Below are 15,957 nucleotides of genomic sequence, written 5' to 3'. Positions count from 1 at the left end.
ATATTATCAAGAATTGTCCAGTTGCAAGCTGGGGCTGAAGGCAGGGTGCTGCTTGAGTGTGAACATATCATCGCTATTTCTTAATATTATTTAAGAAAACTGCATTCCAGTATATTTTGTGGTATGTCGTTTTCATATGTTATCAAATTTCGATCTTAGTTTATTCTCTTAGATATTTTTGTAATTTTAGTCTTTTTTCCGAAAAGACACATATGTGGTGTATGTGTGGGTCCAACATGGTGTTGATATGTGCAGTGTCACATCATTCATTGATTGACAGTTCTAACAAAAAATGACTAAATTGTCGAGAGTTGAAAATACAAGACTAAGACTAAAATTAGAAAACATAGATGACCAAAATCTCAAGCTGGGGAAATATACAAGATTAATATTGTAGCTTTCTCTTCTTATTATTATTATTATTATTATTATTATTATTATTGTAGCTTATAAACCAAAATATCTCGATCGACAACCATATCCAACTATTTTGGAGCGTTATTTTTTAAGTTAAAAAATTTAATCTCAACCTTGAATTGGCATACATATGTGTGATCTTGAGTATGTTAACTGTACCAAAAGTTGAGGGGCGAAGGTAAATAAATTTCAAGCTACACCAGTGCTGCTTCTAGCAATTCTTTGAGCTTCTTCAAGATCCTTCAGAAACCTATATTTTTTACCACAGAAAAATTTAAGGACAACTTCCGTGTTTTTATAAACGAACTTTTCTTGCAAGTATGGTGTGCAGGATATATAAAATAAGATTTCGAGCATAATTTGTAAGAGGTGGATACAAGCTGAATTTAATTGAGAGGGTCATCAAGGTTATTTATTTAGTTATTATATTAATGATACCTTTTCGAATTGAGAACTGCAGTACCACCAAGAATGAAACGCATCCCAGAATTTGTGGAATTCAACAACGCAACAGAACGTGCCTCCTCGTAAGTAGTCCCACCAACAATGAAAATTACCACCTCTTGTGGCCTGAAAAAAGATAATGCTGTAGAGATTCAGGATACAGTAACTAATACATGTCAATGGGCTTCAGGAACGCAGCTTCATACAAAGAACATTATTAAAATCCCACCTGGCTTGCTGGAAATGATTTCCAACATAGGGGTAATCTATATCTCTCAAACGCCCTTTGACAATGTTCTCCATTGTCTGGAATAGCAGAGGCTGATGCTGAGTATACACGTTCTCCACCCCCTGAACAAGCATGCAAATTTATATTCAGTATGTTCAAACACCTTTTTAATTGAAGTGAGATAGAGAGATTTCTAGACCAACTTTGAGGCCACGGGCCATGTTGAGGGCATAATTTAGAAGATCTCGGTTTCCATAAAGATCCCCAGTTCTCTTATCAACTCCAGCTTGCTTGAGCAGGAATTGCACAAGCTGTCAAACAAACAGAGAAGGGTAAGCAATTTTTTAGAACAATTGACCGGAAAAAAACATATATTTTCCTGCCTAACCGAGCCCCTGGGAGATTCAGGCTTCACATGATATGTCATACCAAGACAACACGAGCATTCAAATGTAAAACAAGAAATAACCCAAGAACTAGTATCCAAAATATCTTTAATTCGTAAAAGTTAAAACCATATAAAAAGCAACAATTTTGCATAGAAAAATATCGGGAGGTTTAACTGACAAAAAAAATCCAGTAGGTTCATAACACGAAGGATGATACAAAACACCTGCTGAAGATCAAACCCATGCAACAGTGAAAAGCCCATGGTGGTGAAGTTTATGTAATGAAACCACTCCAATCCCACAAAAAAAAAAAGAGAAACATGATATACGAGTAAGCATTGTAAAGGATATGGAGGCAAGACAGTATGGCATTTCCACTCACTCACTGCAGCAAACGAAAGTCAAGAGTAAATATTCTATGAGACGTACCCCAGGCTTATACTTTGGAGACCGTGATGCCAATTTATTGAATAACTGCATTAGTTGGACGGGACTATCCTTCTCATATCTTAAAGCATACAGCATGACAAGCCGTAAACGGTCAATGTCAGAGACACTTTCATTATTTAAAAGATTGGTGATAGCCTGCACAGAGAAACACACAGCAGAAGATAATCATGCACACATTTGTTTCTGGTTTGAAACATTACAATGTCTCAGGAAACATGAGATATCTTTTACTGAGAAGAGCTGCAGTCACCTAAATAGCACATCTGTTTATTACAACTGTAACTGGAAACACAGATTTTATCGAACGACTACTGAAACCATCTTGACACTGATTAAGGAAAAAAAATGGATAGTTTTAAAATTTTAAATCTAAAAGACAACCAGCAAAGTTGTACGGGCAACCATTTTCTCATGATGTTTATAATCATCACAACTAAATTTGTATAAATCTCCACAAAGGAATACCAAAATGGTTTTCCCGGGAGGGATTAAAGAGAAAATCAAATTAATAATTAATAAAGATTAAAATGAATATAGTACCAGGCTTTCCTGGGCCCTTCGATAATTGATAGACAACCTTAATGTTCTACATTAGAACTTTGGGCCATCTGTGAAAGGAGCATGAGCAGTCGCAGAAGCCAGATGCAACTTTTATTTTAACACATTAGTTTTCATTAGTTAATTTCTCGCAAACTTTTTTTGATTAATCAAGAAATGGTTTAGGCGGTATGCCAGTGACCATGGCATATTCATTTTACTACCAGAAAAAAGTTTCGTGGGTACCTCAAATGCTGCCCCTTGCCCACCATTGCAAGCCAATTCCTGTTCTGTTTGTGAAACTAGCATTAGTTTCCGTTCCTCGACAATCCTGCTCATTTCTGTGACCAAGGTCACATGCTTGGAAACATTGCCATGCATTTTTCTGTATTCTGGGTAGTTGTCAACAAATTTAGCCATGTCCTCTGCACAAATTCCAAGTAATCAATATATATGAAAGCATCACTGGTTGCCAAAAGTTAAAGGAGTATACATCCAAAACATAAGATTGAAGATGCTGGCAAATGTGTAGGAGTTGTAACCTATTGTTTGAATACTCTGATTGCTTTTCGAAACTTGTTGGAAATCATCCACCAATTTTTTAATATTCATGCCAATGTCTCCAAAATTCTCATACATATTGGTTTTAAAAAAGGCATCTTGCTCAGAAGACAGCACGACCTCCTGAAAGCACAATTTACCACCTAAAATTCAATGTTCCATGCTCGTGTAAGCATAACAGTACATGCAACATGAAAAGGAACACAACCTGTTGGTCCTTTGGGAACTTTCCAATATTTCCGAGATCTACCTTATTGTCCTGAATGCCTATAAGTTCATGAACCATCGCCTACAGATGATAATAGTAAAAAAGTTATAACAGTGCACCTCTCAGTTATTAAACCCCCCACCCCCCAAAAAACAGTAACACCCCTTCTAAAAAGGAAGACCATAACCTGATATGTCCATTGATTGAGAAGAGGAGTGACTGGGTCATCCCTCCTATCCACAATTAGCAACAATGGGGAAATTTCTGCTCGTCGAAAATCAAAAAGACCACTTTCCTGTTGGTACATCAGCTTCTGTTGTACGCAGGGATGAGAAGCTAAAATCAGTTTAAAGAAAAAGTTTTCTAGGAAACATTAAGCACAATTAACCAAAATAATTCCGTAAATACACGATAAACCAAATCATTATTAGAAGCTACAAAGTGGTAAAATTCTCACCAATGCTTCTTGTGCAATCCTTTTTGAGATATCGGATGTTCGTGAATATCGAATAATGGGTCTCCGTTTCAGAGCCAGGAAGATGGCAGCAATTCCATCAACTGCTCTATCACAAAAATGCTGTAAACTTGACGGATCCACAACAACTGGGATCATGTACATGTGGTTTGAAATCATATTGCATGTGAAATGATAAGCATCAACGGCAACAAAGTCTGCATAGAACTCCTGAAGATTGAGACAAAACCATAAGAAATGGTCACCCATGAAACTCAAAGTCGAATAGTCCCTCTAGAATCAATAATTAATCTTCAACTGGTAGAGATATAGCTTTCATATTTCCAGCCAATTAGCTTCCCAAGAGATTAAAGCAACAAAAGAAACACTGATATGCAAGTTACCTGCACTTGCTGAACAACTTCGTGTTCATCTGAATCCGCTAAGTTATGAAGCTGAGTGTCTTTTAACATATTGGAAAAGACTGTGAATGACATAAACAAATAAATGAACTTCAACCACTCGTTTAATTGCATTCCAGTAAAAGTTGGATGCCTTGAAGAATTTCACAACTTGACAATCTAATATTGACTTATAGTAAAAAGTAATAAACTTCTAAATAAACTAAAGACATTTGTTACATAAAAAAACATACAGAGGTGATATTCCCCAAATCTAGGGGTAGCCAGCTGGCGCCTCATGAGTTGAATATTTTCAGAAGTAGGACGAAGAAAATAAACAGCTTTAAGGTGTGACATGGGTTCTTTTGACATGGAAATGGAATCCACTAGTTCCACCAGAAACACTTCTTTTTGTAAAAGCTCTGATTGTGAATATGCAACACTTACAATGCTAACCTGCAATTTGTCACCGAACCAAAAATAAATAAATAACACACCATAGGCTAAGAGAACATTTGCTATTTGGTGAATTGCGTTGAAATATGCATCGACAAAATAAGATAAAAGACACAGGCTTCCATATTACACATAGACTTTGATCAGTTTATCAAGCTTAATCTTTGTTTAAAAGTTGTTTCCTTGCTCATTAAAGAGAAATCGAGAAAAGGAATCCAAGTTCCAAATAACAAACTGTTATCGGTCAATTAAGCTCATTTCCAGTATAGAACTACTAAATAATTTCCTCCACGCGGAAGCACTCAACCAATACTTACACTTACAATGCTAATTCACCATAAAACAACTAATTAAACGCTAATTCCAAAGAAATGCGTGACCATAAGCTGCCCCATAACTAATTAAGAGCTGAATAATGCATGAAAACCAAATAATGAACATAAAAGGCGCAACTGAACAACAACAGCAATAACAGAAGAAATAATCACCGTATGAGAGTCTAAAACGATAACTTTCATCCCAGAAATATCTTGTAACATGCGATTGATGTAGTCTCGAACTACCGTAATCAGCACCATTTTTGCAAATTCATACAATCGAAATGCCCTATTCTGCGATCTGATGAATCGTACACAACGATCTCGGGTGAGATTTAAATTAATGAAAATGAATAGAGAGCTGTAGACGAAAGATCAAGAATGAAGAATAGTTGCCCGGAGAAGGAAACACACGGCGTCGTTTCAACAGATGACAAGTTTACCCTGAATTTACATAAAATGACTATCACCACATTACATAACTAACAATACTGTTCTCAGAATCTTGAATCACATTGTTATTAATCATGAAAATAAAAAGAAATAGCAAGAACACAAAATTAAGGTGTATAACACATACAGTCTGCGACATAACACAAAATTAAGGTGTATGCAGATATGGGAAGAAGTCCAGTAATATGTTGCAGATAGGAACTAAATCAGAATCACAAACGTATGCTTTGGGAAAAATTAAGTCAAGCAAAAACGAAGAAAAAATTAATTGGTTCAAGTGTACAATATATTCTGGGTGTTTTTTAAGTACTTTTATAGAACGTAGTAATTTTCACATTTAGACAAATGGTAGAATCGGATTTTTTATTTTTTATGAAGCTGAAGCAGAAGCAGAAGACCAGAAATTGTGATTTTGGGTTTATAACAACGCAATTGAAATAATCTAGGCACCAAAACATCACTTTGAATAGATGGCTTCTCCATCAACACGCATTCTTAAAAACTTCAGTACATATGCAAGAAACAACATCTAGTCTAAAAAACAAGTTTAATACTGCAACCATGAAACAAAAATTAATAATAATAACAGCCTAGTAAAGTAGTTTTACCGGTTTTTCATGAACCAACATGTCAGTGTGGCAAAGGGAGGCAAAGGCCAAGGTGGTTATTCACCCACCACCTCTAAGCTTACCCCCATTGCGCTAGTCATATACTAAAAACACACATTTTAAAAATTGTGATTTTTGGTTCCATCGAACATTACAATTGGACTATAAACAGATACACATCAAGCTCCCTACTTCCCATACAGATGATGAGAGCATCTATTCAAACAGATCACACAATAAGGTGAGCATGCATGAGCTGGAGTTTTCATTTCTTTCCAATCACGTACCAAGCAAATATTTATTCCTCGCGATTTGTTTAAGATTATGAAATATGGCCTAACTAAACCCAAAATCTAGCTAAAAAATAAGGATTGTTCAAGTCTATATATATACATCAATCAAGATCTTAATCAGTCGATGTGAGATATCTTAACACACCACTCACGCAAAGGAATAAAACACCACTCGCATGCACGAGAATGAACAACTGGAGCGTGATGTGGAACATCTAACAATTTGTCAACTATATATGCTTAAACCTATTATAATTCGGCACATTGGCATTCAAAAGGGAAATGATAAGCCAAAGACTGTCGTAGAATTACATCAAAACGAAGTGATAAATAAGACATTGGAGCAGTCTTCCTACGATATAACTGATCACTTCCATCACACAGTGCTGACATAGCTGACAGCAAAATTTGAAACTCTAGACCATGTTTAGCATTCACAAAAATTGGGTACATAATTTTACCGGGAAACCTACAAAATCCCCTGTTAATCACCCAAAAACACATCAATCAAGCGTTCGAACGACCTAAAGAAAATATAATGTTGATCTCTTATTAACACTAGCCAAAGAAAGTAGCAGAAACCCGAAATCCAATATCCCAGACTAAATTTAGCTCAATACATCTCGAATACAACACAATCACCGAGGAAAGGAGCTACCATATTCCAATAAAATCCAGAACCAAAAACCACAAATAGAAAATCTACACGCATGTAATGAAAAACCCACGCACGAGAGAGTTGAGAATTCTCTTGCCTTTCTTGAATTCGTATACAATATAGATTGTCTCCGGCGATTGGGGACTCGACGATCGGTGGAGGTGGGTTTGGGGAAAGAGGAATAACCCCGATTAAGTGATAGAGATTATGGATTAAGTGATATATTAGGTTTTTTATTATTTAAAATAATAATTTAAAGAGGGGCAAGAATGATATTTGAAGTGAGAGGACTATTTTCTTAGACGACTTTTTGATGGTTCATGAGATTTTATCTATGTGGGCACTATTCTCATTTCATTTTAACGGGTAAAATCTTGCCACACATACAATTTTAAAAAAAAAAATGGGTCCTATATATGAATGGACAAATCTTGGTCATTCATCTTATAATGGGGACAATGTTCATATGGGTAGGATGAAATAAACATTTTTTGATGGAGTCTATTTTCCTAAATTTTCCCACATCAGGTCAATTTAAAATTTGACCTCCATTAAATTTTATTTGAATAAATAACCTCCTTTCTATTTTGTTTAAAGTAATTAATTCCCTTAACGATTAAATGGTATCAGAGCTTTAGGTTGATTTATTTCAAACACAAAATTTATTTTATAATTAGTAACTCAATGTTTGAGGAGGAGAATTTCAAAAAAATTATGAATCTGAACTTCAGTTCGAGAAAAATAATTTACAAGAGCTATTCCAATATTTTGGAATATACACAAGACCATCTAACCTTGGTTAGATATCAGGAGCAGCAGAGGACACAACAACACCCTCAGGTAAACTTATGATTAAATCTAATAAGTTTTTTAGAAATCGTACCTGATTCCTCTAAGCTCACCTCAGATCTTAGGGAAATACAGAAAACAGTACAAAATTATGGCAATATGCTATATTTTGAACCTCAACGAGTTGAGAAAATTCTTGAAAACCAGGAAGAAATTCTTGGAATATTAAAAGATATTTGAACAAGAATACAAATCCTAGAACAACAACCAAATTCTAGTAGAAAATCTTCAGAAAGAAGGTCACCACTATCCTTTGGTAATGAACCTTTGTTACATCAAAGAGGAAAGACCAAAGTGATACCCAAACCTTTAACTGAAGAAGAAAAAATGATCAATCTAATCAAAATAGTCTCAGAAAAGAAATTTATCTGATGACAACTTTGGAAAGGATTGGTCTAGTTGATCTACAAGAGCTTGCAGAATCTTTTGTAAATCTAAATGTTGTAGATCTAAAGATGAATACAACGGGAGGTGAACAACCTTCTATAACTTGGTCATCTTCTCAAGAACCACCAACAGAAAGTGTGGGATCTCAGAATAAATATGAGAGAATCCCAATCAGACTTTTATACTGGTGGAGGATCTCACACAGCATGGACAAGGTCAAGGAAGAATCAAATTCCTTTGTACCAAACACCCTATGAAAAATCTGTTTTAGAACCTATACATCCTTACGGGGTTATGCTTAACCTGGATGTATTAGATTTCAAAAACAGGGAAGAACTCATAGATGACTGGACATCATCCACGAGAATTATAGCAGGAACACTTGATCTTGATAAAGTAGGATTCATCAGACTTATGGAGATGAGTCTTATGAGATCAATGAAAATTGCTTGGGAAATGACTTCAGTAGAAACTAAAGAGTCAGTCCTAGCCGGAGAATCTTTTAGCGAGATAGTCGGAAAAATGGCTACCCTTTTTAAAGCACAGTTTATAAAGGTGGACTATTTTAACAGTCAAGATACATAGAAGAGAAAGAAATATACTCAAGCTCTGTATAGTCTTGAATTACATGATATATGTTTAGTGGATGAGTATATTATGTTATTCACTAAATATAGATGTAATTCAGGGGTTGAAGAAGATATAGTTATGCAGCTTTTCTTTGCCAAGATGCCAAGTCCATGGAGAGAAATGCTAATAAGGGAATATATCACTGGCAATCCAGACACATTGGCACGAAGAGCCTCTTTCCTTAAAGGAAAATTGGCAGAATGGTGCCATTTGGCAGCATTACAAAAGAATTACAAACGCTTAAGGGGTATCAACAAAAGAACTCATTTGTGTTGTAAAGAATATGATCTTCCAACAATTATTGGAAGTAAACCACAAAAGTATAAGAAGAATAGTTTTAAAACTCATCCTTATGCTAGAAGTGGAAGAAGTTCTTGGAAACCAAGAACAGTATGGTCTAGACAAAAAGTCAGATCTTATAAATCTGGACAAAGAAGTAGACCATCAAGAAGTAGGATATCTTCTCAAGTATCTAGTACATCTCAAAGCACAAAAAGAACACATACGAAGAAAACTTTCAGAAGAGCTCATACTCGAGCTAATGAAAGTTTTAAAGACTGTAATTGTTGGACATGTGGAGCAAGAGGTCATATCTCAACCAACTGTCCAGAAAATGAAAAGAGAGGTATTAAACGCTTTGATCCAACCCCGGATATTGAAGAAGCAGTTTATTACAAAGATCTTATTCAGATATACCGGTTTGAGGATATTGCCTCAGACGAGAGTATATATGAAGAAGAAGAAGTCTTAAGTCAGGAAGAAACTGATGGAACTGAATCGGAATCTGACTGAAGACGAGGTGTTTCGGCACGAAACACATGAAGATCTGTCTTGTTTCTTTAACCAGACAACAATCTCTAATAATATGGTCTAAAGATCATGAAAGAAAATCCTAGTCTTCAGATATATCAAGGATTCTCTGCAGGACAGGTAGAAAAGTTCTTAGGAATTATGTGCCTAAGAAATAGAAAACATCATCTAATCTATAAAGTTTCCAGAAGGGAAATGACAATTCCTATGGAATTTACAGGAAATAGAATGAAGATGCAATTAATTCCTTCCGAAGAAATTAAGGAAGAATTACAAAAACTCAAGATAGAAATAGCAAGGACTATGTCTTGGATTCATATTTGAGCAATCCAAATCATGATAAAAGCTATTTTTAAAGAAGGAATAGATTCCCCTATTGATATTACGATATGTGATAAAAGAATGAGAAATCTTCAAGATTCAGTACTGGGAACAATCTCAGGAAATCTCTGTGCAGGAAAGATTGTAGGAGTAATCTATCCAAGGATAGCCTACAACCTGGAAGATCGAGATTTTAGCCGAGCCTTGACATTACATCAGAATTTCAAGGAAAAAAGCCTAATGAAAGAAGGTAATAGATCATATTCTATTACCTATCCGATTTCATATGCTCTATCTAATACACATCATTCAGAATTTTTTATTAGAAATGAGTTCATTGAAATACCAGAAATATTTGGAAAAGTTGCTCAGACAATTTATCCAGAAAGAATTGAGTTTCCTTTAATACAGGAAACAGATATCCAAATACAAGACAAACCGATTCTTCAAAGGAATCAAAGTCTTAGATTGGAATCAAGAATATTATCTTTTCAGGGAGATAGAATTACTAATTACAGGTGGGGAAAAACACATGTTCAAGAAATCTAACAGGAGCTAGAAATTTTTTATACTATAGGAAAACTTAGATGTCCTGAAGGATGGAAGGTAATAGAAATAGTATTTGATATTACAAAACAAAGGAATCAATTTCCTTGTAATACCATATACTATCTAGAACAACATGTGATAGGAACTTACTAAGGAATAATTAATCTTGAAGAATTGGAAGTTCATATCAAAGAAATTCCAGGAAAAGAACCTGAAAAATTGGTTCTTGGACTAGAGTTTCTCGATGAGCATAAACCCTGGAAACGTTTAGAGCATGGAATAGAGTTTATGGCAGAAGATAGGATGTGGAAAATCCAATGACCACAAGCCCCTTCTCGATATACATTCCAATAGGAATGTTATACGAACAATATAAGGCAGAATATTTTGCTGCTTATATTGATTCAGGTGCTGGCATATGCACAACAAAAAGAGGAGTTTTTCCAAATAATTTGGAAGAAGAATTACCAAAGATTACTAAAAGAGATTTTTCCAGAAGAATCTTAATCTTATGTAAAGGGATTAAGATGACTGAAATTATAATTGGCGGTGCTGGACAGACACTTTGGTATAAGGTAAAAACACCACCAATTTATTTTCATGATACAAGAGCTGACATTCTGTTAGGAAACAATTTCCTACAAATGTTAAGTCCTATACTCAAGAAATGAGACTAGAAGATTAGTGTTCACAACACTATGTGATCACAAAATCATAATCCAGAGACTACGAGAGGCATTTTATCGAAAATTGCCAATCCAGTTTCGCAGCAAGCGTGGTGATGAAGGAAAACTTATACAACCAAAAATGAAAGATTCAAGAAGGTTTGGAGAAACAATGCTCCAGTTGAGAGCAGATAAAGAACTCCAACCAGAAGAAATAAAATACCTTAAAATAACTCTACATAAGAATGAGGTAGACTTTAAATCTAAGGTATCCTTGGAAGATGTCAAGAAAATGATCAAAGAAAATTATAATGAAGATCCCTTGGCATGGTGGGACAGAAATCAACTTAAAGCTTGCCTTAAAATTAAGGAAGGCAAAGAGTATGAATTTGTCCGTTGCAAGCCTATCCCAATGAAAATAATTGATCAGAAGGATATGTAGAATATAATCAAGGAACATTTGGATATTGGTTTAATCAAAGCAGGAATATCACCATATAGCAGTCCAGGTTTTCTGGTAAGAAATCATGGTGAGATAAAACGAGGAAAACCCATATTGGTTATTAATTATCAAGAAATTAATAAAATTCTGGAGTTTGATGCGTATTTTATACCTAGTAGAGAACACCTAATCAGTTGCATAAGGAATGCGAAGGTATTCTATTAATTTGATTGTAAGTCCGGATTTTATCAAATTCGGATGGAAGAAGAAAGCAAGAAATTTACAGCTTTCTCTACACCTCAAGGGCATTATATTTGGGAGGTATTACCAATGGGATTGACTAATTCACCTCAGATATTTCAAAGAAAGATGGATAATCTTTTTAAGGATTATTTTAAGTTTATGTTCGTTTATCTTGACGATGTTTTAATAGCATCTAAAGATATGAATGAACATGTTAAACATTTAGAGATTTTCTCTAATGTTTGTAAAAAAGAAGGACTGGTTTTATTTGAAAAGAAAGCAGTCATTGCAACAAGAAATATTGAATTTCTCGGAATTGAAATTGATGAGTCAGGAATAATTCTGCAAGAACACATAATGGAAAAAGTGCAGAATTTTCCAGAAATTCTCAAAGACAAGAAACAACTTCAGAGCTTCTTAGGAGTTGTTAATTTTGCTGGAATGTTTATTAAAAACCTAGCAAAACATAAAAAGATGTTTAGTCCATTATTGAAAAAAGATGCTAGATTTATATGGACAGACGAACACACAAAGGGACTAAGCCAATTAAAGGAGATTTGTAAGAATCTTCCCAAAATGGTTATTCCTCAAGATGAAGATGATTTGGTTTTATATACTGATGCCAGTGACCATGGGTGGGCAGCAGTTCTTACTAAGCTCACACCCGATGGAGAACTACCATGCAGGTATTGTAGTGGTCTATTCTTTGATTCAGAAGCCATAAGATGGCATATCAACGAGAAATAATTCTATGCAGTAAAAAGGGCTTTTGAGAAATGGCCTTTATTTTTACTTGCAAAGAAATTTACTTTGAAAGTTGATAACACGGGTGAAAACTTTCTTAAGGAATAGAATAGAATCTAAACCTGAGAAGGCAAGACTATCAAGATGGCAGACTCTATGTCAAAATTATATTTTTGATATAATTATTATTAAATCTCACGAAAATATTTTTGCAGATTTTTTAACAAGAGATGGACAACATTGATATAGATACTATCATCAAGATGCAGAGGCATTTGACGGAACACCTTGAAATGCTTCAAACCGAATTCAACAAGTTAGCTGTAAACACAGAAGTTGCGGGAAGGCTACAACAAGCCGATAAGAGAATTATCTCTGATCGAATCACAGGAGGTTTACAGGCATATACTCAGTTATGGTCTGTAATGCAAAGACCTATCCTCCAAGGCATTGAGAAATCACTGATTTACCAAATGGAGAGTTTTCGAGTACAGGACTCTATACCTGGAGAAGGGGATTCAAATACCCCTAGCACAAGTGTTAAGTCGGGATCATCTCCAGATGAGTCGGCTGAAACAAAAATTGAGACTCCAGATCCTTATCTCGAGTCCTCAAGTCAACCTTTCACCTCAGGGATTGAAGAGGGAGAGATCAACCTTAGGCCTCGTAATGACAAAGGCAAATCTAAGGTTGGTACTAATGAAGTTACAATTTCTTCATTTCAGGTTTATCAAAAGAATTGGGAGAAATTAAAAACAAGAGTTGGCATTAACCCAGCCACCAATAGGGTTGATGTTGCAGGAAAATATCCTAGGTATGGATGAAACCTAATTAATATCCCAAGGAGGTCAAAGCTTGGTATGAATTCGGGGCTCTTGCCTCAGTTTATACTACATCACCCAGCTTTCCGAAAATCTCAGGTCTACCAAAATGGATCCAGAAAGCTGTTCATGAAACTTGGGTGAATAATGATTATTTGTCCAAAGGAGATGTTTTGGAGCTATACTTTTTAAGTACATCACCAGAACCAGTAGGGAAAGGTACACGAAGCCTTTCACTTCATTAAGTTAAGGAGGCCAGATACAAATATTCAGAAATTTATTAAGGACCCTCCGACAGAAGAAACCCCTCTGGTTGCTTCAATAACTGAAGACGACATTTCAACCAGAAGAGCTTGGGGCATATGGGTCTGTCTCACTGAGATAGAAAAAGTCAAGTTTCCATTTAAGTTTTATAAAAATTCGTTAAATGGATCGTTCCTGTTAAATACCATGACAGGAAAAACCACAAGTTTTGCAGAGGAAATATTTGAAAAGAAAAGAAATCTTCTGTGGAACAGCATGCTGCCGGCTAGTAAAGAAACTCGCCGAAAGTTCTGTTATATGGCAACATAGGAAGATGGTCAGAAAACATCTGTCTTGAATGCCAAAATCAGAAAGAAGCGGAGTTCGATAAAAGTTTCAAACCGAGATCTGATCGGAAATATTTTACCGAAGCAAGGACAAGTGGGGAAGAACCACAATCACATTTTTCTCGAGGATATAAAAAGTCAAAGATTTCTCGACAAAGTTAAAAGAAACGTGTGACCAACCCACTGGTGTAAAAATAATCCACCATGTGAGTGGAATGACAGAACCACCAATAATCGGTGGAAAAAGACAGAAAACATAAGATACTCTATATTTAAAGAATAAAGGAATCCAATGAAGAAAACAAGACAACTGGTCCCCAAAAATTCATATTATAAATAAGGATAGATGGGAACTCAGTAACTCACACCAAAAACCAAAACTTAAAAGATGTATTTTATATATCTGAAAGCTTTGAAAATGAGACTCAAGTATAAGAGAAATCAGCGGGAAGCTCTGAAATGGTTAGTCCAACATTTCAAAGAAAAAGGAAACGAGATTACCGTAGATATCTTACAAACTCATCTCTACTGGTATTGCGGAGAGATAAAAGAAGATGAAAAGTTAATTTCTAGATTAATAATCTAGAAAAAGACATTTCAAGAAAGTGGAAGGACTATCCCAAGGAATCACTCAACCACTACATGGTCCATATGCAAGCTGTAAATGTTTATCAAGATTTGGAATCCGAATTTCAAATCCGAAGAAGCCTTCTATAAATAAGCAGGTAGAAGGAAAATGAAGGCATCACTCAACCACTTTGTTTTTCTTCAAGAACATTTGTAATATTTTCTCTTTCAAGTTTATGTGTGTAAAGAATTCAGCTACTATTAGTAGCTAAACAAGTTCCTTCTCCTCTACAGAAGGTTACTATGTATTAAACTATTAATAAATGTTTGTGTTTTAATAAAGATATCTTTGCTCTAGCCCCTCTCATGTATTATTTTCAAAATTTTATCTTTTGTTGTACACCTTAAGGTAGGAAACGAATTAAGGTTGTGCTAAGTGCTGTTGAAGGAATCTGCGTAACCATCTGTTGCGACTGCATGATTGGATTGTGAGGAGCAATATGTAAAACACGGTGGATATAACTCGGTGGCACTCTGGTCAAAGAAGTAAAATATTTAATTTAAATTACGGAAACATGATTGGCCGTTAAGGGAATTAAGCTAGGATTAGAGGAGATTAATTGTCTTTTAAAAAGAAGAGGTTAAAATTTTAAAACCTATATGTCAGAAGGCTATAAAACTAAATGCCCCGACCAGCGACTCTAATTTTTGCAAATCGCCACTACATCGTGAAAACCTAGCTCTTCTTTTTCTTTCTTTTTTTCTACCGTTCTTTTCATTCGCTCAGCATCAATCGTTCGCGTCTCAGTTAAGGGTTAGCTCTTCCGTACTTTTTTTTAGTTTTTTGGGCCCTCCCCGTTTGTATAATTTAGGGTTTGAATTTCTGTTTGAAGAATATTTTAAATATGGAAGGAAGATTGCCCTTTTGTATTGGCATCAATTGCTACTGATGTTGGGAGTTGAATTTAGTTAAACATTGATGGAAGCTTGTTATACCATGTACTGCTTACTTTTAATAGTGATGAGCATCTTTTCCTTATTTTTCTTTGTTTCAATGATATTTGGTACTGAATTGTGGCTTTACTCTTTCAAAGTAACACTTTTTAGTTAGTATTTAGGTGCAGCTATGTACCTGGAGAGGCATCCTGGGATGCTGCGTAGTCAAGTGAGACTTGGTTCTGTGTGTGGAGATGAATTTTCCACAATGGCATGAGTTTGAGGGTTCTTGCTATTTCTTTTTTTTTTTCATGATTAATAACAATGTGATTCAAGATTCTGAGAACGATATTGTTAGTTATGTAATGTAGTGATAGTCATTTTATGTAAATTCAGGGTAAACTTGTCATCTGTTGAAACTCAAAGTCGAATAGTCCCTCTAGAATCAATAATTAATCTTCAACTGGTAGAGATATAGCTTTCATATTTCCAGCCAATTAGCTTCCCAAGAGATTAAAGCAACAAAAG

At 35.1% G+C, this 15,957-nt stretch overlaps 1 protein-coding gene across 4 annotated transcripts; it reads right to left on the bottom strand.

Annotated features, from left to right (window-relative positions):
• Positions 1-472: 472 nt before the first annotated feature.
• On the bottom strand, positions 473-7,111 carry LOC140819364 (vacuolar protein sorting-associated protein 45 homolog). Of its 4 annotated transcripts, none has more exons than XM_073179420.1 (14): positions 6,973-7,105; positions 5,035-5,164; positions 4,345-4,546; positions 4,094-4,173; positions 3,693-3,920; positions 3,423-3,548; positions 3,236-3,316; positions 3,009-3,150; positions 2,713-2,891; positions 1,909-2,064; positions 1,294-1,401; positions 1,091-1,212; positions 856-987; positions 473-667 (listed from the first exon to the last, which is right to left on the bottom strand). In XM_073179420.1, the coding sequence occupies exons 2-14, from the start codon at positions 5,122-5,124 to the stop codon at positions 607-609; spliced, it is 1,707 nt and encodes a 568-aa protein (XP_073035521.1). In that variant the 5' UTR covers positions 5,125-5,164; positions 6,973-7,105; the 3' UTR covers positions 473-606. The 4 variants fall into 4 exon arrangements, with proteins under 4 accessions (XP_073035521.1, XP_073035522.1, XP_073035523.1 ...); XM_073179421.1 differs by having other exon boundaries at positions 6,950-7,070; XM_073179422.1 differs by lacking the exon at positions 6,973-7,105 and adding an exon at positions 5,278-5,296.
• Between the last annotated feature and the right edge of the window lie 8,846 nt (positions 7,112-15,957).

This window comes from Primulina eburnea, chromosome 18 (genome assembly GCF_022965805.1).
Source record: "Primulina eburnea isolate SZY01 chromosome 18, ASM2296580v1, whole genome shotgun sequence".
Lineage (NCBI taxonomy): Eukaryota > Viridiplantae > Streptophyta > Magnoliopsida > Lamiales > Gesneriaceae > Primulina > Primulina eburnea.
Note: the sequence above shows the minus strand (reverse complement) of the source record. Positions and strands in the feature narration are given on the sequence as shown.

Excerpts from the sequence above, each read along its gene's own strand:
- LOC140819364 (XM_073179419.1), bottom strand. The coding sequence starts at position 5,124 with ATGGTGCTGATTACGGTAGTTCGAGACTACATCAATCGCATGTTACAA. Across the intron at positions 3,549-3,692 it reads GGATTGCACAAGAAGCATTG|AAGCTGATGTACCAACAGGA; the intron begins GTGAGAATTTTA and ends TGCGTACAACAG. Across the intron at positions 2,065-2,712 it reads GGCAAGGGGCAGCATTTGAG|GCTATCACCAATCTTTTAAA; the intron begins GTACCCACGAAA and ends TTCTCTGTGCAG.